This window comes from Zalophus californianus, chromosome 7, assembly GCF_009762305.2.
Source record: "Zalophus californianus isolate mZalCal1 chromosome 7, mZalCal1.pri.v2, whole genome shotgun sequence".
Taxonomy (NCBI): domain Eukaryota; kingdom Metazoa; phylum Chordata; class Mammalia; order Carnivora; family Otariidae; genus Zalophus; species Zalophus californianus.
Window position 1 is genome coordinate 105,024,122 of NC_045601.1, and position 25,725 is coordinate 105,049,846.

General features: G+C 46.4%; 1 protein-coding gene and 1 long non-coding RNA gene across 3 annotated transcripts in view; both read left to right on the plus strand.

The window, feature by feature from the left end:
* CLIC5 (chloride intracellular channel 5) overlaps nucleotides 1-19,416 on the plus strand; it is a 164,578-nt gene extending 145,162 nt beyond the window's left edge. For both annotated transcript variants that reach the window (XM_027602434.2, XM_027602435.2), the window contains exons 5-6: nucleotides 9,550-9,734; nucleotides 16,235-19,416. In XM_027602434.2, coding sequence (XP_027458235.1) covers nucleotides 9,550-9,734; nucleotides 16,235-16,402 — 353 coding nt within the window. In that variant the 3' untranslated portion in view covers nucleotides 16,403-19,416. The remainder of the gene's footprint in view (nucleotides 1-9,549; nucleotides 9,735-16,234) is intronic.
* Nucleotides 19,417-20,712: 1,296 nt separating this feature from the next.
* Nucleotides 20,713-22,886, plus strand: LOC113926277. Its single transcript, XR_003521263.1, has 3 exons — nucleotides 20,713-20,809; nucleotides 22,546-22,653; nucleotides 22,746-22,886. It is a non-coding gene; the product is annotated as an uncharacterized LOC113926277 (long non-coding RNA).
* The last annotated feature ends 2,839 nt before the right edge of the window (nucleotides 22,887-25,725 follow it).

Sequence of the window (25,725 nt, forward strand, 5' to 3'; positions counted from 1 at the left end):
ACACCCAGCGGATAGCTTCTCCCCCGAGACTGTAATCCCTGTGGAGGCAAGTGCGGGCACCTGGAGGGCTGCTCTGAGCAAGGGAGGTGGAGGATATAATTGTGGCGTGTCTGGGGAATTCTGCAAAAGTGTCCCTCGCCCCTACCCCTGCAAAACTTACCCTCAAAGGTTGCCCTGTTCCATGACTATGAGGAACAAGGCTCGCTCAGGTGGGACTGTGGTTACGACAGCAGAGTCAGAGTGAAAGGACCAGCTGAATACTCAAGAAAACACTGCATAACTCATCTGGGGTGACTTCCTCAGGGTAGAGAACAAGTCAAGCACAGTATTTATCAGGCAGACTTTTTCCTTCCAACTCTAAGAACTTACTAGCTTTTGGATGCTCTGTTTTTTCTACATCAAGCGGCATCCCACCTTGCACATAGAACTGCTCACTGCGTGGTGGACATAGTTCGAAGCCTGCAACGGGTGTCACTCATGGCAACCCTATGAGGTGTGCATTGTTATGATCTCTGTTTCGCCAGAGGAGGAAACTGAGGCACAAGAGGTTAACCAGCCTGCGCAAGCTAGTAGGTGGCCGAGCCAGGATCCCCGCACCTGCAGCTAGTCCCTAGTCTGTGCCCCTGACCTGTATACATGATACATTTAAATAATCCATTATTTAAAAGGCATGTGGTGCTGAGTTTTTAAACAAGAGTAGGCAGGTCATTTAGGAAATCCCAGCTTCATCTGGGGAGTCCTGACTCAGCATCCATGGGAGGCAAGGGGCACTGAAACTGGCCCACCCAGCATGGGTGCTGGACAGAGATGCGTTAACAAAGGACAGAATAGGCAGCCAGGGGAGAGTTTACAGGATAGTCACAGAATGTTGGAAACCGGTAATCATTTAAATTTAGAGCTGTGGAGGCCAGGTTCTAAATTTGTTAATGGCTCTTATATAAAAGATGTGGGCATTTGGGGGTGACCAGGACAAAATGTGGCTAAATCACTTCAGTCTAAGTGTTTGGAGGGAGGGAGTGTTGAGAAAGAAGGTCTCTGGGTCCAAATGCTGGACAGAGGACCGAGAAAGTATCTCCCTTGACTAGTTCATTCCGAGTGTTTGAATATGAGGACTGAGCCTAATCTATGGCCTGATACTTAAAAATAACCTGTTACCTAGTAACCATAAAAATCTCAGTTTTCAGCCTGATTCAGTCGGCTACATAAACTACAACCAGCATTAATAGCTCCAGTCAGCATTTATGTCGTTCTTTCTATTAGCACAATGGTTTTTACAACCATTTATGAGTTTCTGGAAAGCCTAATAGAAAACACACATACATGTTTTACACGTTGGCCGGGGAAGATGCAGTTTTTGTTGGGTGAGGACAGGCCAGGAGAGGTCGCCACCACCCCGTGGCTGAAGTCTGGGCAGGGCTCCCTAACCAGGGAACACATTCTCTGTGGGTTGCCCCAGCTAGCTCACACCCGCCCTGGCTGGCCGGTTTCTGCCTCTTCCTCTTTCCACTGGCTGGCTCCAGTTGGAGTCAGTCTTCCTCTGTCTCTCTCTCTTCCAGTTGATAAGTTATCAGTGGGGGAGCTTACAGGGTACAGGGTGTGTATACAAAAGGAAACCTAAATTTGAAGACATACATGATCATCCTTCTTCTCGAATTCACTGTGGCTTTTAGATTTAGAAAATTATCAGAATCTGGAAGTGTCTATACTATGCATACCTCCCTTCATACTTAAAAAAAATATTTTATGGAAAGCATGCCAAGGTTGTCCTAAAATCTTTACCATGCTGGTATGTTAAACACAGGCAAATGATCGCCAAACACTTGCCTTAAATATATCTATATATATATATATATATAATGTATGTGTGTGTATATGTATATATATGTGTGTATATATATTTTGTATGTATGTACATACATGTGTATGTGTATGCACGTGTATATATATAGTATATTTTTTATTGGGAGTCATACTTTTCAACATGAGGCAAATATCAGGTTGATTTGTGTTGACTCTTCACAATGATCCCCTATACGGCTTGGGGAAGAAGCTATACAGAGGATCTGTCTCTTCTTCAAGGAAAAAGTCCCTGACTACTTAGGAATATCTCAAAGAAATACAGAACCATTCACTTGGTGAGTCTCTCCACCAAAGGGGGGTAGGGGGTTTTCAACAGTGTCCCATACTCCAGTCCTCCATAGTTGTGAGACCTGAATCCTGCCTTGGGACTAAAGAATCATTTGCTGACCTCTTACTGGAAAGGACCATGGGAGTTTGTCATTTAAATCGCCCTCCCATTCAAGGCTGAAATCTTTTCTAGAACAAACAAACAATACCCATGGCAGCAGGAACTACAGACTCCTCTCAAGCTCAGCTGACACTGCAAGAGGGAACAGGAGGGAATCTGTTGAAGTTGCCATTGCGTTTTGCTTTCTCATAAACCACTGTTTGTCTTCCCACCTTTCCTGTTTTCACCAGTGCCTAGAAACGGAGCCTGGGAATGGCTTCCCACATGGGAGCCCCTGGGTCTTTCACAGCTAGAGCCCATTTGACAACATCCTCCTCTCTGGCTGTGAGGCCAAGTCTAATGTTCTTGGTCTCATGCCTAAGGTGGACATGAATTCTCCAAACTATCAGACCAAGAAAGTCTGACACAGTCCCATAGCCTGGAGAGAGCAACGCCAAACCCAAAAGAGATGATGATTCCAGGCAACTTGGGATCGCGGACGTGTTGGAAATACAAGAGTACACTCCATGCTCCGAGCTGTCCAGGATTTCCCTTTGCACCTGGGAGGCTCCTGGATGCTCAGAGAAGCCTCACTTCAGACACCCGGCTTCTGCCTGGAGGGGCACTCAGTCTGTCCTTCCCTCACATCCTCTTGTAAACTGAAGTTCGACAGCTGTAATCATCATAGCTCATTTTTGTTAAGTCCCTCTGTGCACCAGGGTCTGTAGAAGATGCTTTAACAGCAACCCGTGAACAACCATAACGAGTGTAGGATTCAAACTCAGATCTCTTCAAAAACAGAGTGGATGTGCCGCTCTGTGACTGTGTCTGAGATCATGAGACCTCTCGGAGAAGACTAGTGCAGGGCTACGTGACACCCAACCCGGAATCTCTCTGTCCCCTTCCCTTCTGATATCCATGATATGTTAACGTACCCAAAGGGCCCAGGCACAGGAGAGTAGGGCTCACCACACCTGAAACAAAGCCTCATTCCCATCTTCTACCTCTGCGGTTGAAGGACTGGGCATAGATAATGCTTTGAGCGACAAAAGGACCACGCGGATCAGCTACCCCTTACTGCTGTGTGTTCCAGAAGGGTCACTGTGGGTCAGAGGGTATGAACCCTAGCTCCCACCTGCTTATAATTTTGCCCTTATGTGGTCATTCATACTTATGTAACTCAACTATAGCTGGGCTACATTTTCTCTCTTTAAGGACTTTTGCAACAGAGAAAAGCCACGTGACTCCAATTCCCTAAACTTGAAAGATGAATGTCGATCTTTACGGAAGGTTTCTTACAGGGGAGGGAATTACACTGCCTGGCACAGAGCCAAATGTCCCAACCCCCACCCCCTGCCTTAGAACATCTTTGTCTCTGTTAAAATTGTCCTCTTTATGACAATATTTATGTTCCTGCCCACCTGACCTGCACCCCCTCTTCTCCCACCCCCATAACTCTCCGTCTGCATAGCCTCTTCCTTTCTTCTAGATCTTTGGCCCTTGGGCATCTGTGTAAAGCAATATGACCTCTCTGTTTCGGAGGAAAGGCTTCTTCCTCCAGAAAGGTGAGGGAGAGATGATACTACATTCTTACTCTTTGATTTTTTGTGTTTGTTTATTCCTGTCACATTATCATTCATGTTTAAAACAATGATCAAATGCCAACAAGGTGTGGCCATCTTTGTATTTTCTCTCCAAGAATACGGTGATGGCCAGAGAAATCTCCTTTGTGGCCTCCCTCAAACCACAGCTATGCTCTTTTTGTTGTTGTTATATTGACATGATATCGAAAGAGATGAAAAGGAAAAACTTCATCCAGTCCTCTGGATATTTCTCTATCTGGATATTTCTTTCATCATAGGAAAAACTCAAATGAATTTCTCTCTTTTCACTGAGACGTTCTGCTGTCGCATAGACAATGTGACAGCATTGGCCTTGAGTAGGGGCAAAGTTAGTGTTTGTTGCTGAGAAATGGTGTGAAGGGTCCTGGTAGGCTCCTCTCTCAGAGATAACTCCTTCTAGACCCAATGATGGTCACTGAGAGCACCAGGAATTCCAGCTAAAATCAAGCCATTAGTAGAAGAACACAGATATTTTATCAAATTAGCTGGAAGGTAAGGCATGAGGAGTGCTGCCCTAATAGCCACGCTCTTGTTAGGTAAACAAGGGCATGTGAGAAAGGTCTACAGCATGAAAGGAAGATGGAAGGCTGAGCGGACTCTCAAAGAGCCATGGGTCAGTCCTTGGCACCCAGAGATGGCTTTGCAGAGTAAAAGAAATTTAAGTTTTGGAATCCAACAATCCTGTTTTTAAATCCTGATTTTGTTCCTTACTTGAACAGGGCTAACATTTGAAAATACTTTTCTCTTTGTCTTTCTTGAACACATGATTCCAACCTGTCCTGAGCATCCATCAGCCCCATGACAGATAAGAATTCTGTAGAAGGAATTCTAAGAAAGAAAAAAAAGCATTCAATATTTAGCTGCTGATTCAAAATAGCATTTTCAACAAGACAGTAGCCTTACAAGCCAAGCTATTGTCTTAAAATGTTCTAAATTCCTTTATCTCTCAGTTTTAGCACATTAAGAACCATGCCTAGAGGACTCAGCTTATAGAGAAGAAATGGCCCTTAGGTCCGTGCAGTGGGCCAGGGAGACCTGCTGTTCTGTGGTTGGTGGATTATATGACATAGGAAAATATAAAGGAAAGCATACCCTTTCTGGCCCAGGGAATTTGGGGATGAAGGAGAAGACACAAACAGAAGGGTCAGGGAACCAGAGATACATCTAGGAAGCACCATGTGGCATTTTGCTTAGGTATCCTTCCAGGGCTTTGGAGGGAGCTGGACAGCCTACCTCTGACCACCACCCTAGGGTCAACATCTGGAAGGAAGTGGAGGTTTCGCTGAGAAGAGGTAACTAAGAAGAGACACAGGACCTGTGAAAGCTTCCCAAAGCCTTCTACCCGCTTGATCCCAGGGCCCCTATCTCCCCAAGGCCACAAGGTCACAGCACCCCCCCCCCCATTTACTCAGCGAGAAGAGCAGAGGAGATGGAGACTTTCTGAGAAACTGAGCATTTTTATGCAAAAGAGACTGAGAATTCTCTAGAGGGACTGTTCATTACATCAGACTAGGTTGTAATCCAGAACAGACTAAAATAAAGTTGTCATTCTCCCATTACCCAGGGGTTGGTGCTCGTAAGGAAGACAACAGCAGTTAAAAACCAGACAAGGTACAATTTCAGTGTGCATCCCGGGAACGGTTGTCTTGCACATGCGTGTGTGCCTTGGGAAAGTCTAAGACTCAATTTTTTTATCTCTTAAATGGGTATGAATAATAATTCCCATCTCAATAGCTTCACTGTGTGTTTAAATGATAGGTTGTGTAAACATCCCCAGTCTACTTCAGACATTCAGTTACTGTAATTCTTGCTGGTGCTGGATCAGAGCCATGTGAGAGGCACAGCGGGATGGAGGGTCCTTGGCCCGGGGCCAGCTCCCAATAGCCATGATTGTCTTCTCCATGGGAGAATTGAACAGATGCCTATCCAGGCTGCAGCTGGTGGTCAGAGGTGGCCCCCTGTTCTTACCTCTCTGCAAGTTTCATGTGCCAGAGAGAAAACACACGTGAGGAGCTGAGGCTACAGGACCCTGGACCCACAGAGCTGCTCCTGTCCTTTCAAAGAACACCTTTGACATCCGTTCTGCTCTACGTGAGTTCTGAGCCCCAAAGAGTCTGTGTGGTGCTTGCTGATACCCCTGTTGCACAAAGCATGCCAGCAAAGCAGGGTTGAGCCGTGCTTGCAAGAGCTGGTTGGAGACTGAGCTAGAGTCTTGGCTCCTGAGTCCTCATTCAGCCTCCATGCCCTGGTAAGAGTATATTATTTTCTTAGCTCAAATTGCCGTTTCCAAGTCATTATTTCTCTACGACGAGAAAACAATATTGGTTCTTATGTAATATCAACCTCAATGAATCTGGAAGTGATCATGGAATGGGTGGATTTTTTTTTCCTCCTTAAAAAGGAGAAAAATAAATTTGAGATTGTTTGCATATGGCTGAGAATATTTATGAACTATTCCCCTTGTTTCCTCGTCACATATTTTACCCAGTGCATTTGCGGGTGGTACCGAATAAATCTTTACGGGAAGGGCGGGTGGAGAGGGGCAGACAGCAGTCAAAGGACGGGGGGAGCAGTCAAGTGGCTGGGCCTCTACTGCTCCCGGGTCTCAGGGTCCCCTGGCCTCAGGCTTGCTGTGGTCTGAGGGTTACCCCATCCTGCTGCTCAGAGGAGGGTTTCAAATGCGAACACTGACGGGATTAACATCTCCTTGTCACTCTGGTTTCTTTCATAATCCCCCTCACTCTGATCTGAGCAGAAAGTTCAACACCAGCGGTTTTCTGACCCGGGTGCTGTGGGCCAAAAGAGATCATTGAATTCTATGGATGCCAGATCGAGCCAGGGTCAGAGGAATAAGTTGGTAGGTAGGAGGGAAAAGAACTGGCAGAGGCTGTATCAGTGCTGGTATCCATTAGTCGAGAAGAATGGCTGTGTGTTAGCACAGACATGTTGTGTCTATTTCACCCCGACCATGTCTCTCACACAGCGCATCACCAAGCAGGATCCCGATGGAGCATCCGGGACAGGGCTGTGGCTGTACATGATTCCATCAGGATGGGATGCAAAACTCTGGGCTGTTGATTGTCCTCTCTGGGGCCTGGGCCTCGGAACTGGAGCTTTTGAGAATCTCTCATTCTCTGCCGCACCTTGGAGTTTTGAGGAAATAACTGATGGAGAGTATGGGGTCAGGGACAGAGAGCAGATAGCTGTCACATTTGGTCCTGCACTAGCAAGAGCAAATCATAGAGATGTCCTAGCACGGGGCAGGCACTGTATGAGGCACTTTTCCCTGCATAATCCGAGTCAGGCCTTAGGAAGATTGGGGATCTTCATCTCACCGTTGAGATGAGAAAACTGAAACTCAGTGACGTTGAGGAGCTTGCCCAAGGTCACACTTGGTCGTGAGTTCCAGGATCAGAGACGTTCCCAAGATTTGTGGGGTCTGAAGCCAATAGAATAAATACAAATAAGGAATTTTTTTAAAAAATCAAGTTCAAGGCTTTGGAAGGGGCCCATGGGATGAAGGGAACTGAAGCTCAAACTTGAGCAGCGTCATAATAAATCCATCCTGGGCAGGGTTGAAATTTAAACACAGGCTTAGCTCCAGGCCACACAGCCCCTCCCCTGCTGCCTCGCCTCCTCTTCCTTCTACCATGATTACCACCAACTGTGCCCTTCACGTTCCTGATCAAAAATACACAAGACTCGAGTGATGACATTGACCGGCGGAGGACATCCTCAGCACACGCCCCCTCGGGGTGTCACCTAGATGTTGCAGCTATGGCATAAGGTGACAGCCATGCCCACTGCCACACTTAATCCTTCCACCTCAAGAGCTCATGGAGACATAGTTGAGATGTATCCAGAATTGTCCTCCCAAGGAGCTCCAGTTGCTCTTCTAGGCCTCTTTTACCAAACGCCATGATCGTTCCCACCCTGGGGGACTTGGGCACAGACTCATGTAATGGCCTGCTCGGGTCTCCAGCGGGCATTTTGGAATTACAGTCTGCAACATTTCATTTCCTTTCATCCGTCTCTGTCGCTTGGATTGATACCCACTGGGCCGATTTCAGCAGGCACTCTATTTGATTTTTCCTTTCTCCATTAGAATCAAGATTTTGTCATAATCGCCATCACTGAAAGGGGTGGAGGGCTTTAAGGAAGCAAACAAACCCAATATAGATCACAAGTGCTTCGGCGGGGGTGGGGGTGGGGCGCATAATGACTATTGTTCGGTCCCCACCCTCTGCTATTGTCCTTGAATAGGCTTGCAATCCCATCCTAGTCTAGACAATTACTAAGGGGAATACAAGCATTTTTTCCCAGCCCTGCTCACTCTGTTCTCCCAAACTGGAAACACAAAGCAGATGATGAAGTACAAGTTCAAATGCCACACCAGGGAGAAGGAAGTATTGAGAAACTACGTCCAACTTCCAGCCTGTTTTCAAACATTCCAGTAAGTGTTCAATTGATTTATCTTGGGCTGGTGGTGTTTTATTGTCTCAAACAAAGGCCTTCTATGAAAAGACAAACTTGGGTTATGGAGGAGTGGCTAACAGAAGGCACATTTGGGAAAAAGTAAGTAAGAGTCCCCATCCTCTGGGCTCTGCCCCCAGGGGCAGCATCCCTCTTTCATCTGCCAGAATTAACGTCAGGACTGATTCCTATTACCTCAGCATCACACTCTACACTGGAGTCTGGGAAAAAACAGCCTTGGAGATGGGGTGATGACACAGGTGCAGTGGCTGGGGGCCCAGTCAGCCGTCTCCTCCACCCCTGTCCTCGGAGCTCGGGTGGCCAGTGTTCTGTGCCTGGAATTGACTGTGAGATTCTCGATGGATTGGTTCTGAGTGATAGTGGCTTCTAGCTGTTGCTCGTTTGAATATTCTGTTCTACTCTTGTGTCTAAATGAATTACTGGATAGGAAATTATTGGGGCAAGACTGTAAAAGTCTTCTGCCACACTGTCGTCCTTTGGATGTTCATTCTCTGAGGTGTGTCCTTGACAGGTTTCCATGCAGCTGTGTCTGGTGGAGCCCTCTGCCTGGCGCACCGGCCCTTCCATTGTGGACATCTCTGATTTTTAGAACAACCTTCTCTAGATTAAACTGAAGTATTGCCCTTCTGGTATCCATTGGTCCTGTAGGGGCAACACCAAGCAGGGTGGCTTACTTTCCTATGTTGTGTCTTCCTGGGAGCCTTGTCTCCCCCACCCCCCCTTCTCAGGTTGGCTCAGTTGGTGCTTCCTTAGCTAATGCTTCCACAAAGTCTGATGCGTATCTCTGTCCTAGACTTTCTAAACAGTCATTTACTTAGTGAATAGCCCTTTCTTTCTACAGAATTATTATGTGGGTTAATTGTGGAATATTGGAAAAATATAGAGAAGCAAAATAGAAAATGAAAGTTGACTATTATTATTGTATCTACTGGAGATGAGCACTTTAAAAACTTCGATATATATCCTAATGGTTGCATTTGTATATTTATGTTTTTCTTCTTTTAAGGATTAACTAGTGTTTATTGTTTTGTTAAGGTTTGCTTTTTCAGACCACTTAACACTCTTCTGCTGCGTTGTATTAATGGCTTGCAGGTATTCTGTAGTGTGGGGCACAGAATTCAGGATAGGCTCCTTTACTCTGAAGACCCCTGGTTGTTTCCAGTGGCAGGAAGGTTGACTGAAGATTCTTCTGCTGTTTCATGCCAGCCCTTGAGAGAGGCCTGACCAGGGCTCTGAAGAAACTGGATGACTACCTGAACAACCCTCTCCCAGAGGAGATCGATGCCAACACTTGCGGGGATGAAGACAGGAGGTCCCGGCGCAAATTCTTAGATGGGGACGAACTGACCCTGGCCGACTGCAATCTGTTGCCCAAACTCCATGTGGTCAAGGTAAGACAGCTCTACCTGCAGGTCGCTTGCCTTATCCAACTCCATCATAGGCCCGCGTCACCTGCGTGGATGAGTCAAGGACAGTGCCACCTGCTGGTCCAGAGCCTGGGCTCTGAAGTCACAGGAATACGAACCCAAAGTCAGCCTCCACTGCTTGCTGGCTGTAGAGACTCTCCGAGCTTCAGTAAAACAGGCGTATATTACTTACTTCTTATTCTTATTTTTACTTCTTGGCTGGGAGAATAATATGGAGCAACAGTGACTGGCATATTATAAAGGCTCAATACATAGTAGCTGCTATTGTTATAATATGTGTGGTTATACATATATATATATGTATATGCATACATTTATACATATATGTATAAAGAGAGAGAGAGCTTCTTCCTTGCCTCTGCCTCTCAGGTTTTCACTGGCCACACCCCTACATCTCTATGAAGTTGCTTTCTATGCAAGCCTTCTCATTCGCTCCAGTAACTCCCTAGGGCAGGTGTGTATCCTCTGCCTCATCTATCAGCTGAAGGGCTGGAGGCTGCAAGAAGTGACATCATTTTCTTGCCATGTTTGTCCTACACTGATCAAATGCAGTGTAATCCTGTCCTATAAGAATTCTAGGATCCGAGAGTTGGAAAGAAGGGAATTCTAAGGTCATCCCAAACTGTCCCCCACCCCACACTGGACCACTTTCCGCGTGTCTGTGACAGGCTTCCATGCAGCTGTCGCTGCACACTTCTGACGATGAAGAGCTCCCTGCCTAACGAGTCAGCCCTATCATTTTGGATGACTCTGATCATTAAAACATCCTTCCTTTTTTTTTTAAAAAAAAAGAGGGGGGCAGAGGGAGAGGGAGAGAGAGAGAATCTCCAGCAGGCTCCACGCCCAGCGCACAGCCTGATGTGGGGCTCCATCTTATCTTACAACGTGGAGGTCATGACCTGAGCCGAAATCAAGAGTTGGATGCTTAACCGACTGAGCCACACAGACACCCCTAAGAACATCCTTCCTATGTTGAGCACAAACAGCCTCCCTGCTCCCCTTTGTTCTCCAGAGCAGCATGGATCAGGGCTGCTCCGTTCCACCTTCTTTGAAGACGATGATAGTTGTGTGCCCTGATGTTTGTTCTCTAAACTAATGCTTCTTCTTACATCCTTTCCCGGCCTTCACCAGCTGAGCAAAACACACAGTGGGACCATACCGCTAGACTGTTCTCTACTTTTATACACATTTATATCATATGTCTCAGTCAGACAATAGGTTCTATGGGGATAGTGGCTTCTCCAAGCACGATGGTGGGCACATGGTGGCCCTTTCATGAATACTCATTGATTGACCATTTGATCACCTCGCTTGTGTCTTTATCATACCATTTTCCTTCTGCCCTTCACTAAGAAGAATCAGATTCAGTCATTTATCTGCTGGATAGCTGCCTATCGTCTTCCAGCTAAAGTCCTGAGCTAGAGATGTGGGCTTCCCTCCAGTCAGAGCACGACCAGCTTGAATGGAAATCCGAGCTGTGCAAGCACCGGTGTTCCCACGGGACTTGGTCCGAGCTGGGCACTGGGCCGGAATCACATGTGCCATTCCTGATGGGCTGGGCAAATGCAGTCTATTAATATGAAGACGCTTTGGGTTCGGGGCCAAGCCAATGGTTACTTGTAAGTCCAGCCAAGCTCCATGTCTTTGAAGTTCTTAATGACCGCATGCCCCACCACACCCACGGAAACATCTTTTATTCTCTTTTCCCGAGGAACAAGCGGCATCATTAGGGATGGTATGATTCTAGTTCCGTCCCAGTGTGTCAGCGTGACGTAATGGAAAGACCCCCCCATTCAGAAGGTCATGAGATCACATGCTAGTCTTGTATGTGCCACCCACTAACAGCATGAGCCAGGGAAAGTCATTGACTCTTTCTGGAAATTCATTTTTCTCCTGCCTAAGTGAAGAGATTATGAAGTGTGTATTCCTTCTCGCCTCTTTCTTCTCTCCTCCTTTGCTCCTTCCTTCCGTCTTACTCAAACCTGTATTGACTACCTGCGCAAGAATTTCCTGTCGAATAAGGTAAACAAATGGATCCCCAAGGGCCTGTGCTTCATTGTCCAACTCCTCCTGCTCCTCCCAGCCCTAAAGGACGATGCTCCGCCCGTGTCCTTGGATGGAGTTCAGTGAGCTGTTCACTTGGAGAAGCTGGGGATCCGAGGGAGGACGGCCTGCGACGGGACAAAGGCTAGGCCTCGCCTTCTGTCTCCTTGGATTTCTGCTGATCCAGCTTATCAGATCCCAGAGACCTGGCAGAGCCCTGTCCTGCAGAAAGAGTGAAGGGGGAGCCAAGTCAGGCCTCCAGTTTGGCTCCTGATGCCAAAACCTAATCTGGGCTGTGGGAGCCAACTTTTTTCATATGAAAGAGCAAATTCAGACCATGAGCATGGAAGCTCCTGTGAACGTCAGAGCTCCGTGTGCACATCCTCCCCGCGCTCTCTCGCGCGCTCTCCCTCTCTTACCTGGCTCTCGTTCAGGTTCATCTTCATTCTCCCTGAAAGCCTGGTTTGAACTCTCGCTGTCCGGCTCCCTTCTAGTCCTCATCTCCTCAAGGCAAGCCGGTATGTGAGGAAAGAACCAGCGATGTGGCCAAGGCTCAGGGCGTGCAGATCCGGGCAGGGAGGGGCATGGCGGGCCTTCTGGAGTGGCCCCTGGGACCCCTGCCTAGCACGGTGACCTGCTTCAGCCCCTGAAGCAAACGGCAAAGGAGACATAAGCACAAGTGTATATCCATAAGTCTCCCTTCTGCTGTCTTAAATCTCATAGCGCATCCTTTAAAAATGAAAACAAATCCCAGCATGGAGAGACTTGAGGCCACTCCGTCTGTCAGTTTGTGACCCGTCCCTCCTGCCTGGTCTTGCTCCTTAGCCAGGACAGCTGCTTCTCAAAGGCTCCTGGGCAAACCCAGGGGACCCTCACCCTGCAGTGAACAGGGGGAGGTCAAGGAGAACTGGCAATGGGTGTTGGCCCCAGCATTTGCTTGTGGCGAGTGCTCTGCCAGGGGACTCAGATGCCATCCCCTTTGCTTCTTAGTTGCACCTAAGCTGGACAGAGCATTGTGGGGATGTGGCTTCCTTGGTGACCACCCCAAACCAGTTCTCTTAACCAAGAGAATTTAATAGAAAGAAGCAGTAAGTACTAAAGTACTAGGAAGGCAAAGTGTACCACGAGGTTCTACCTTAATAAGGCGGCTACAACCCACTAGGGCAGGGGAGGCAAACGGAAGAGGTCAGAAGGATCTAAAACTTGGCAACTTAGATGAGGGGCCCCTGCAGAGCCCAACCTTGGACCTCTGAGGTGGGGCATGCTGAGCTGCCGCTGGGGGCTGAGTTCAGGGGGCGGCCCAGGGGACTGGCCCCCAACCCCTGCAGGGCGTCACTGTTGTGTGCTGGCCTCTCTCAGCCAGGGTGAGGACACTAGTTCCACTAGTGGTGGCAAAACAAGAAAACTGGACCCAGCTGCTGCTGCTGGAGCAAAGGAGAGTCTGACGGGCACGGGATGACCAGGGCAGAAACGGGCAGCCCTTCTTCCTCCTCCAGCCTAGCTGACCCTCTCTAGCGCCCCCTCTTGGAAGAGCCTAACAGGGAGTCCCTGGCGGAACAGATGTGATTTGCAGAGTCCCCACCCATGCGTCCCAGCGTCCCAAAGAAACAAACACAAGGGTGGTTTGGAGATAAGCAGCAAGAGCAGGATAACTGGCACACAAGGGATTCTGAGTACAGCCCTACCTTTCTCGTTTGCAGACAGCTGGGCGGCCGTGTGGAGAGAAGGGCAGGACTGTCATGGGAATACCGGGGCCCAGCAGAGGGAATAGAGTCAATGATAACTCTAATAGCGTCCGATGGTGGCGGATGGGGGCTTCCCTGCTGGTGAACACAGCAGAGCATATAGACTTGTCTAATCACTGTGTTGTGCACCTGAAACTAATGTGACAGTGTGTGTCAACTATACCCGAATAAAAAAAGAAAAGCAAGGACTATAATAAACATTAGTGATCACTCAAAAGATACTGGTTGAATTAATTTCCTGTGTCACGTGGTGTAACCTATTTATGCTCTTGTGGCTTCAGTCTGCTCATTGCTAAGGATCTGCAGTCTCTAAAATTAAGTGAGTTTCTTCCATTTGACTCTAGATGCACTTTGATTTAGGATACCTGAGATACCTGAGATGTAAAGATGCAATACAGCTGTTTATTGAATCCTTACTTATTTAACTTCTCTTTGCCTTACTTCCCTCATCTGTAAAATGGGAATATAATGCACTCTTCCTTATAGAGTTATTTAGAGGTTTAAGAGGCTTGCACAGTGCTTAAAAGAGCCTGGAGCAGAGCACATAGTAAATAAATGCTTGTTAGTGTCACTACTCTTAGAAACAGTGTTATTGAGGGGCGCCTGGGTGGCTCAGTTGGTTAAACATCTGCCTTCGGCTCAGGTCATGATCCCAGGGTCCTGGGATCCAGCCCTGCATTATCGTTGGGGCTCCCTGCTCAGCAGGAAGCCTGCTCTTCCCTCCCTCTGCTACCCACTCCAGCTTGTACTCTCTCTCTCAAATAAATAAATTCTTAAAAAAATAAAAAAATCCTAGTGTTATTATCAGGCAGTATAAAAATGAAGCTGGGGTTCCTGTCCTTCTCCTTACACTGCTCACAAGCTAGGGAAGAGAGAGAGGATACTAAAACAGTAACTGCAATTCAGAGCTTACTATTGTAACACAACTTCCAAACTGATGCAGGAGAACGGAGGAGGAAAATGCATGCTCCTTGGGAATGTGGTCAAACCCATGAGGCTGAGCTTTTCATGTAATAGGTCATCATTGTGTTCACTCAGCATAGCTTTTCAGGGAACCCTGAACATCACTGGCACCAAAATGAAAATGAAAGCCCAGAGTAGCTGAACTCGGGGGTTCTCTGAGTGGGAGGATCCCAGGGCCAGCAGTCTGAAGCCCTCTCTAAAAAAAAAGCAAGGAAAGGAGTCAGAAGTCAGTGCTTTAGGAGAAAGGCTACTCTTTGCTATTCCCACGCCGGCCCCAGAGGACTAGAAGCAAGACCAGCTAATGTGCAGACCCCAGCGTACAGTGACAATAAAGCGGCCCCTGTTAAAAAGTACTCAGAATTTCCAGATGGTGACAGCAGAGCATTGAACCAAAAGCAAGCCCTCCTGAGTTTGAGGCCCCCTGTAACTACACAGGTCACCCTCTCTGCATGCAAATGGGCAGAAGATGGGTCTCAGTGAATTATAATAGGAGATAATGTTTCTTGAGCACTCAATATGAACCAGCCACCCCTCTAAGCATTTTATGTGTATTAACTGATCTGTTACTCCAAGGTAGGTCCTATTATTACCTTCATTTTAGAGACAAAGAAATTGGGGTTCAGGGAGGCTAAGTAGTCCAAGGTCACACAGCTGTTAGGTAGTGGAGTAAAATTGCAGACCCAGTCAGTGGGGATCCAGAGCCCATGTTCTTAACCACTATGCTACTGACTAGAAGAGAAGAGAAATTATGATTTGTTTACTCCCACATCGTACATTGAACCTGCATGGACAGTCCAACATCTGACTTACTTTTTATGCTTTTTGTTCTCCCCTATAAATAAGAGTGTTTATGTAAAAAAAAAAAAAGTGGATGATGGGAAAAATTTATAATTCTATCAGTCAGACATAACCACTGGTAACATATTGGTACATATACTTCTCGTCGCCTCACATATTTCTCCAAATGCATTATACTGCACTTTACAAAATTCTTTATTAATTTTTTTGCACTGCACTTGAAACTTAGCAATCTTTTTTTTTTAAAGATTTTATCTATTTATTTGAGATAGAGCAAGAGAGAGAACATGAGCAGGGGGCAGAGGGAGAAACAGACTCCTCACTGAGTGGGGAGCCCGATGCAGGGTTCAATCCCAGGACCCTGGGATCATGACCTGAGCTGAAGGCAGACACTTAACCAACTGAGCCACCCAGGCACCCACTTAATGATCTCAAAGAGTTTTCCAGATGCCTGGAACTTCTGCAGCATCATTTGTAAAGGCTCTCCAGGATGGCATTGTATTTACCTATGATAATGCATTTATCCACGTACCTATTGCAGGACATTGTTTTCCTCTGCCATTTTTTCACTATTGCATTTTTTACTCTTCCTCACGTGATCACAGATAGGTAGCTAAATCTTTGTGATCATTTCCTAAGGAAAATTCCCCGAAGCAGAATGCCTAGGTCAAAGGGCAAATTATATTGACTTACAAAATAAATAAGACTAGAGACGATGGAAAGAAGGCAGCACCCCCACCTTGCATGACAAACATTTTTGCTGTCGGCGGGGCTCGCAGTGAGTGATGCACGCATGCGCACCCTGGTCCCCCCCCCCCCCCCCCCCCCCGCGCCCACCAGGTCCCAGCACTAACTCTGTCCCACTGGTTTGTCTCGTGCATTCACGCCCTCTCTGTCCTGCTGTTTGTGTTGTAGATTGTGGCCAAGAAGTACCGCAACTACGATTTCCCGGCCGAGATGAGGGGCCTGTGGCGGTACCTGAAGAACGCCTACGCGCGGGATGAGTTCACCAACACCTGTGCGGCAGATAAGGAGATCGAGTCGGCCTACGCCGATGTGGCCAAGCGCCTCAGCCGGTCCTGAGCTCGGCCGCCTTGCCTCCCCCACCCCCCACCCCCCACCCCCGGCAGCAGAAGGACTCGGCTTCTCCCAAAGGAACTCCGGCCTCACAGATTCCCCTTTCCCGCGTCGGGAAACATCGTTTGGTCGCCTGCCACATCTCGCTGGCCTCGTGGGACCCCAGCCTGCTGCCTCTTAGGAGGGTCCCAGCCCACCCCATCTGATCACGTGGGCATCTGCAAGCAGAAATGATGGAAACACACCAGGGCTCAGCCTTTGGGCCTGGTCCAGGTTTCGGTGTGTTTGGGGTCAGTGCTGGAGAGCCCACCTAGGGGACTGCCCCTGGCCCCACGCCAATATCAGAATAGCAGCTTGGCTGCATTAGGAATATGCAACACCGTGTCCCCCCCCCCCCCCCTTTGTTGGTAACTCCACGGCCAAGGACAGATGCTATCGTAGTTCTTGCTAGAAAGAGAGCCACTGCATTGCGGGGAGACAGAGAGAGTGAATGGAGGGCCAGCAGGCTGTGGATTGGGCAACTGGCGCATACATCTTCAGTCCCTCTCTGCTTTCTGACGCTCCGGTCACACGGGACACTGAAGACCAGACTGGAACACCACTTCAGACGGTCTCTGTTGGCTGCAGTGCTGAGAAGGTCACCATGCTTTTGTGTATCTGGCTGACACCAGCGTCTGGTTCTCAGCTGTCCAGGCCTTTTGAGGAAGGGAAGTTGGCATGCAGTCGCAAACCAGGGTGGCTGCAAAGGGGAGGGGGAGAAGTGTCGATGCCAAAAGGCCCACGGGGTCTACCAGCCATGGGGTTTGCTTGCTTGGGGTAGTTTTGTTGGAGATGCCATGCTTGGGTTTGATTGATCCACGGGTCAATTTTGGTCTGTGAGAAAGCAGATTGGGGGGGTGGGGGTGAAGATAGAGAAGTTCTTTATGAGGCTCGATGTTCCCTGGGAATCTTTCACACAGGTCTCTCTCATGATCTAAGTCTTGAACTGCTGATGTCATGTCACTACCAACCAAGAATTGGCCAAAACTGACTTTCCAGTCTCTTCAAGTGGTTCTCAAATGCGGGTCTGCCAGCCGGGTGTGGCTCCTGGCTGAGTTGGCTGCAACCTCTGACGGGTGAGAGATGGCATGATCATGGAACACCTTAGGAAGAAAGTTCATGGGCCTTTCTGACCGGGAAACCATGTGGTTTGAACCTGAGGAAAAGAAGATGCCCCATCTGGGTTAATTTTCCTGCCATCTGACTCACCTGCCAGATGAAAAAGGAACATGTTTTAGCTAATATTTCACTCCTCAGTCGTTCTCCTTGAGTTTCACCTCCTTCAAAGCTCACCCGGCTCAAGCCTGGGGACCTGTGCAGAGGAAACTAAGAAAAACGAGCTAATCATCAGCCCTCTGTCTTAGTGATGCGCTGTGAGAAAAGCCACCCGCCATAGACGGTCGGTCACCTTTAGCAGTCCTCCCGTCTGGGCTGCCTGTGGGTAGAGTGAGGTCCTGAGTGCCAGAAAGCCCCGGGACCAACTCATTGCTCAGGAAGGTCAGGGCAGCACGGTCCTTTCCATAGAAACATCCGCATATCCTCACCTCGGCCACCCCCAGACTGGCCTGCCTCCTGGGATCTCTGAAGAAATCACGTGGCCGCCGATCTGAGCAGAAGGGAGGAAACAGGAGCCCCTTGAGCCCACTGAGGAAGAGGAAATTTCTCAGTAGGACGTTTTATTAGCCTGAGAGCTTTGCAAGGGCAGGAGGCATTGATTCATTCCCACCCCTAAAGGAACCTTCCCAGGGACTCCCTGGGAACTTAGTCCCGAGACATGTTTAACAAGGAGCATGGTGAGGAAGCAGTTCTTTTTACTGTAGGGGTAAGCCCTGAACTGGCCTCTTGGGGGATGAAGTCTTGAATGATCCCAGAGGACTTATAATTAGTGTAAATCCTGTTGTCCTCAGAAACCCTTCCTTGAGTTTAGCAACACAGGCACGATGACCTAAGAAGCAGTTTACTTTCCAGAGACCCACAGTGATGCTGTTCTAGAAGCACGTCGGTGTAGCAAAGGGAGTGGGACAAAGAAAACAGGCCCCCCAGGTGGCACAGCTCCTGGCTAGGGGTTGTCTGATCCTAATGACTGATTTGAGAGTCAGACTTCAGCCATTGGCGAGTCTTTCTGCAAACAAGACCCAGAGTCTTCTATCCAGTGCTTTTTAGCATTCAAATCAAGTAACATGTGCCCCCTTCATGAATGCATATTCCTGTACCTTTGCCAATATTCTTCTCCCAGCTTAGTTGCAGGATGCTTTCCTTTCACCATGAGGTATGATCCAAAGTGTGCATCATTTTATTTGTTACTTGAGGAGTTAGATCCAATGCTCCCTTCACTAACCAAAAAATAAAATGAAAGATTGCCTCATTACAGGGTTTCGGCTATTACGTGTTTCTATAAAAGCAATCTGTTTTTTTTGGGGGGGGAGAACATAGTTTAAAGGATCCAATTATCTAAGATATGTTATGCCTAGTTAGAAGTTTCACAATAATGATTATGCATATACTTAAAATATAAAATATCCAGCTGATGTTTGAACTTTGTCTTACTTTCTTGACCTCGTGTTTGTCCCATCCTAAAAGCTAGGCGTTAACTAATTTAGCAAAAGATGCCTAGCTTTTATAAAAGAACAAACGCTACATTTTATAAAGACACTCCAAATGATGGTTACTTGTTTTTCTCAAGACCTTTAACTGTGGTGACAAAATAGCAGGACTTGCTTTCAAGCCTTAATAAATATAAATTGCGTTTTAATGAAGATATTGCTGAATGTTTTCTTCATGAATCTGAACCAGTAATAAATTTGTTTTCCAGTCTTGATTGGTATTGACTGAATCAAATAAAGTTGGTTTATTTTCAGCTATTACAAAAGCAATCATCAGACTGCTTATTTGAGGTGGGGATTTCCCATGCTGTTTTAAATGACAAGTGTGAACTACCTTTTTTTCCCAAATAAAAGTTACTCTGTTTTCCCATTATAAAAGAGAATATGTTCATTATTCTTAAAAATCAAAAGCAAGTAAAAAGAAAAAGAGGAAGAAGAAAAGGAAAAGCAAGAAGCTTGTGACCTAGTCATCCAAAAATCCATTTTTATTTTAGCGGGGCTGAATCCTATTATAAAACATGGGCTGGGTGTAAAAAAAAAAAATACACACTGATGTTCATTCATGGCTCTCACTTTCCTATCTGTATCATTATACCTGGGGGTAAGTCAATAGTGACTGTCTAGGTATGATTTAAGGAGTACTTTAAAATACTGGTCTACCTGCTCCCAAAGCTCTCTCTTTGCACACAGTGGCCTGGCCGTATCAGTGTTCCTGGCCTAAATTCCCACCCCTAGAACATCACTGACTCTAGATTAAGGTCTCCAGAGTCTTCAGCAAGTTTTACCTGAAGCGAACATTGACACCCGACGAAGCCGTCTATGAGCATTCACAGATCCCTAGGTTCTCCAGCCCTGTCAGAACAGCCTCTCCTCACCTTAGAAGGGATGAAACACCTGATTCAGGGAACAAGTCCTGGCAGGAGAGGTGGCCTATAGCTCAGAGCTGGTGCGGCAGATGCTGTCGATGGTCTCCCTCCATCACAACCACCCCTGTGTTCCTCTGGCAGAGCTCTGATTGGGTCAGAGGTCTTCCTCCCCACCCCTCTTTAGTCCCCACCCTCACAGGACCCAGTTCCAGGGGGTGATGCATGAATGGTCTGAGCCTGTCCTCCTGGCTGTAGTTAGTTAGTTTCAGAGTAGGTTCTTGACCACGTTCCACCCAGTATTGGGAGAAGAGATTTGTTTAGGAACTTCTGAGAAAGATCTTCTTCGAAGAAGTGACTCCTTAAGTCCCTGCCTCCGAATGTGGGTTTGAGACCTGGAAATACTGCCCCCCACTGGAGACCACGAGGAGCAAGCGTCAGGCACTGCACTGTAAAAGGCGCCAAGAATGGAGAGAGTCCGCCAACTGATGGGACCACGGAGCTGCTGAATCAGCCCAATGTGATCCTGGCTCTAACTCTGCATTTCCTGTTCCGTAATACATCCTGGGTCGTTTGAGGGGGTTTGTTTGTTTGTTATTACGAGCAGGCGAAGGTATCCAAGTGGTGGATGAGCCAAGTTTGTTGTCATTATCGCTGTTGTTTTTAATAGCCGGTTTGGTCATCAGATTGCTCAGGCAAGACGTGTTCCATGTTTCCCTTGTTGGCTCTGCAGGCTGACCAAGGGCTGGGGACACAGGAGACCTCATCTCTCTGCAGCTGTGCTGTAATGAAACCAAGGGGCGCGCGGGTGGCCGTGCGGGCGTCTGGCATTGAGAACGGAGTCCTATTCCAGAAAACCTGCCAAGAATTGAACTCCGAAACAAGAGCGTCTCATTATACTTACAAGTGTGAGTTGTGTCTCTTTCATTTTTATGTCTAGTAGCTAAGATCCCCAGAACCCCCAGTAAATTTTACCTCGTGGGAAAACGCCTGGGGTATCAGACTTGGGGAAGCTCAGGGTTGAAAACAGGAGATTGGACTTCTAATCCTAAATCCGTCACTATGTTACTATATGAACTTGAGTAAAGCCCCTTTCTGGGTCATTTCTCCAACAAGGTTACTAAGGCCCCTTGTCTGGGATAATGAGTTCCCTGATAAAGAGTACTTATGGATGGGGTGCCTGGGTGGCTCAGTCGGTTAAGCGGCTGCCTTCACTTCAGGTCATGATCCCAGGGTCCTGGGATCGAGCCCCATATCCAGCTCCCTGCTTAGTGGAGAGCCTGCTTCTCCCTCCCCCTCTGCCTGCTGCTCTGCTTACTTGTGCTCTCTTTCTATCTCTCTAAATAAAATCTTTAAAGAAAAAAAGTGCACTTATAAGTAATAAAGGGTTTTATAAAGGGAAATGACATTTCAGCCAATTGGAACCATCAATCTATTGGAAGGTCTCACTGTGGTCCTCCTTAAAGGAAAGAAGCTGAAAATACATAGGTATTAGGAACTGGTGGGTTTTTTTTTTTTTCTTCTTTTAAAGTAAACTTCAGTCGATCTTGGAATCAATTCACATCTTTTTTCCTATCTTTTTAGTCTCTGTTCAATGAAATCAACATCTATGTGCAATGAACACGACGTTGGGGCTCTGCAAATAGTTCATTAAGCTGCAGTTACAAACTGCAGAAAATAAAGCAGACCAAATTTTGGAAAAGTTGTCAATAAGAAGTATGGACATTAAAAAAAAGTTTGAGTTTAACCTCCCTTGAACTAGGATATCTCGATGCCCCAAACCTTCTTATCTCTAAACGTATATAGGACTCAGAGTCTAGACCACACGAGATCCGGGCTACAAATACTGTAACGGAGGCCAGCATAGCATCCACCTGTGGAGCCGTCTTGGTTGCATGCCGTTTTGTGTGTCCGGAATTGTGCTTGTGTGTTAGCCACTCCTCACGACCCTTTCTTTCCCCAATTAAAAACCAGGCTCATTTAAGGGATGGAGTGTAGATTATCCAATTTGCGTACCACACCTCCCCTTCTCTAGCACTCAGCAAATATTATGTGCTGAAAAATAGTTATTAGTGGTTGACTGGAGAGATCACGAGACAGTATCCTAGGCTTCTGGGTTCACCTCGTCTCTCACTCTTCATGTGCCTGCAGTCCCAGACTCCCACTGCACCAGAATTCTGGAAATGGAGTGATAATAGTGAGTCAAGGAGAGAAATAGGCATCTGTGTCAGTTAAAAACGCTTCTAATAGACTTCTGAACAATGGGTCCTTCTAAACAGTCTACACAGCGTTTCACTGTCTGTCTGAAAAGATGAAAAGCTGCCTGATGCTTACTGGACTGCACGGTTGTGATTAGGTCATGATTTAGCCAGGTTCCCAAGTTGGCCACAAAATTCTGTGTAGATTGGGTGTTCTATTTGGAAGTGGGCTGGAAGCTTTGAGGTGAGGATGACTCTGGATACTCTCGTTCTGGAATTATCTGGCTAAATAATTAGTTAAACAAATACATCTTTTTTTCTGTATATATGTTCACTAGAGAAAATTTAGAAAATGCGAAGAAGTGAAAGAGAAGAGATGAAAGAGCACTTGTAATCCTTCCACGCGGAGATAAGCACCTTTAATGTGTAAATAATTATCTTCCCAGACTTTTTCTAGTGAGATGGAAATGTCAACATGAATAATTTCTTTAACAAAAAGAAAGCTGCGATTGAGAACCGAAACCAATAAACTGTTCTGTCTCGATGAAAAACAGGTATGGCCAAAGCACTTTTTCCTGTTGTTCTGCCACATAATACTGGGACTAGATACAAAGAGTAACCAACTTGCTACTTGCTTACTTACTAGGACCAGCAGCTTGCTCAACAATATTTACTTCAGGACCTTACCTTGCTGTGCCCATCAATCCAAAATTTTATGTCCAAAAGTGCCCAATCCTAGCCAGTTCCCTGCCTGGTGAGACCCACCTTATTATCACTGGACTCTGGCTCTAAAACCCTGTAAATATCCTCTCCCGACTCCCTTCTTCTGAAATATTACTAAGACTCTATCAAAGAGGTGTTCTTTTTTATTTAAATCAATCTAATAAATGTAGCTTTTTTTAAACCAAGCTTCTCTGGTGATTTTTCTCGTTTTTTTTTTTTTTTGGCAATTGTCAACACTCTGCATACTATTTTGCAATTTTGTTTTTTTTATCATAGATCATGAACATCTTTCCATGTCCCTTTTCATCGCCTACATCATTCCTATGTATCATAATCCATTAAACCAGCTGCCTATTATTTGGTCTTTAGGCTATTTCTAAGTTTTTACTCATAATTAATATTATAATGAAGTTCTAATAAGCTAGATTCTTCATTACCTCTATTTTCCCCCTCTGGAGGTGAAATTGCTAAATTAAAAGGCATGCGAATTTTAAGGCACCTAATATATATTACTAAATTTGCCTCCAGATTGTTCCAAAATCACTCTCTTCTCAGAAGAATGCGAATGCTTATTTTCTTACATCATTGCCAGTATTGGGTTTCTTCATTTTTCATTTCTTCCAAATTTGAGAAGTGAAATATTCCTGATGGTTACCTATTATCCACTCGTTGAGGATCTCTCCTGAGTGCACAATTCCACCGTCTCTACTGTCTTTAGGTTTTCTGTCTCAGAAGGGAGTGGGCTGCTTTCCTCCCCTGCAATTGAGCTACTACATCTTTGTGAAGCTGTCACATCATGGAATGAGTTGAGTATACACTGGTTCTTGTGGTAGCTGTTGCTCTCCTTTGGACTCCTTGGTGGATATATATATATATATATTAAGATTCATTTATTTATTTGAGAGGAGAGAGAACGTAGGGGGAGGGGCAGCGGGAGAGGGACAGAGAGGAAAACTCAAGCAGGCTCCCTGCTGAGCGCGGAGCCCAAGGCAGGGCTCGATCAGGTGAATGAAACCACGGCCTGAGCTGAAACCAAGAGTGGGACACTTAAATGACTGCAACACCCAGGCACCCCAAGGACTCCGTGGCATATGTAGAATTCCTTCTTTAAATAAAACATGAGAAAATTTAAAAAGAAAAGAAAAATCCCTACTTTTGGCAACGTAAGGATTGCCACCCTAGACCAAAGCCACTTTAGCCTCAAAGGTGTTAGGAACATTATGGGAACCTGCGTATGTGTGTGTGCGAGAGGGGCATGGGTCCTCTCTGACTTATAGCTTTGGAAACACTAGCAGTGGGCTTGTGAAGAGCTATTTTCTGCCAGAAATTTTAACCAGAAATTCACTGAACCTTTGGCCTTCAAAGTAAGGTCAGGCCTGTCCTTAAGGAAGATGAGTGTGGATAAAGTGAAAAGAGAGAGATAAATGGTGAGTTGGCAGGCCCTGCCATGGAATTTTTGGAAGTGTGATAGGAAAGTGAGGCCAGAAAACCTGAAACCCAAGTCTGTATTTCTAGGGTGATGGTCTCTAGACTACTACGGCCTCTAAAGTAATACCCAAGAGACAGGTAGATCTTCAGTCTTAAATCCTGGATTAATTAATGGGGAAAAAAGACTACATTTATCTGGAACCAAAGAACTTTTGGAAAATGGTCGTCCTCATTCTTTCCTGTTGCCCCCACCCCATTCTCATGCCTCACACAACTCCTTGAGCACCCTCTCTTGTCACAGTGCCAGGGATTCTCAGAGAGATTCTCAAAAAACCAAACCAAGATGGCGCTAATTATCCTGCTCTTGATTTATCAAGATGCCATAGAACCTGAAAACAAATGTTGAAGAAAGGTGATGAATGTAAAAGATCACGAGACTCTAACTGAATCATTGCACAGTTAAGACCACAGCAGGGCCAAGTTCAACAACCAAGAGAGACATGGGGCCCAAAAGCTATCATGTGGTTATTTAATTCTAGAAAGGGGAACTATATGAGGGTGTTGAGGGGGGTAATGAAAGGAGCAGTTAAAATGTAAATTGCCCACCAGAGACTATTTTAAAATGCTTTTTTGGAGTACCTTGCAAGGAGCTCCAAAGTCAATAATAAAAGATTCTATAACTGCATCAAGGCAGAAAGCCAACTGGATAATCAGTGAGACCACTTGACCCAGAGCTGCACTGAGAGATAAAATGGAGAGGCAGTTGTTTTTAACTCTCTAAAAATAAAGAAAGACTACAAGGACATCTTCACTTCGTCTTTTGAAAGATATTCTCATAAATATGGGCTCGAACACAAATAGAGCTGGGAGCAGCAGACGACAACAAGAGGTATCCTGAGGGGGAAGCCACTGGGTACAATTTATGTCTAAAAAGTGGGAATAAGCTTCCCTACCAGGGGCTGTGAAATGCCCCATATAGGTAAGAATACAGCCCCAGTTGCATCCACAGAATATTGATTCTCTGAGATACCAGCCCAAGGCTACTGTGGGCAAAAAGGCCAGCCAAATGCTGGGCTCCTCTAGAACAGCGCTGGCCATGACACACAAAAGCTTTGTACTTCCTAGTGCAAAACCAGGGTGTGGTCACTTCCGTTTGCAGTTTCTCGATGGACGTATCCCAAGGAATATTAATGGCGGCAACAGTCACCATGTTGAATGCCTATCCTTGGGACCTCACATGTTAAATAGTATGTACTGCAATTACCTCAAATTCTTACAATATTCCCATAACGTATCCCATTTTTTTTTTTTTTATTTACAGAAAGGGAATCAGAGGCCCACAGCCATTGAGCAAGTGGCTAATGTTCACAAGCCAGTAGGAGCTAGGATTTCAACCCAAAAGACCAACAGCTGGTCTTAGAGGTGAGGAAGATGAACTGAAACAAAAAAATAGTCTTCCTTAGTCTGAAAGGCAG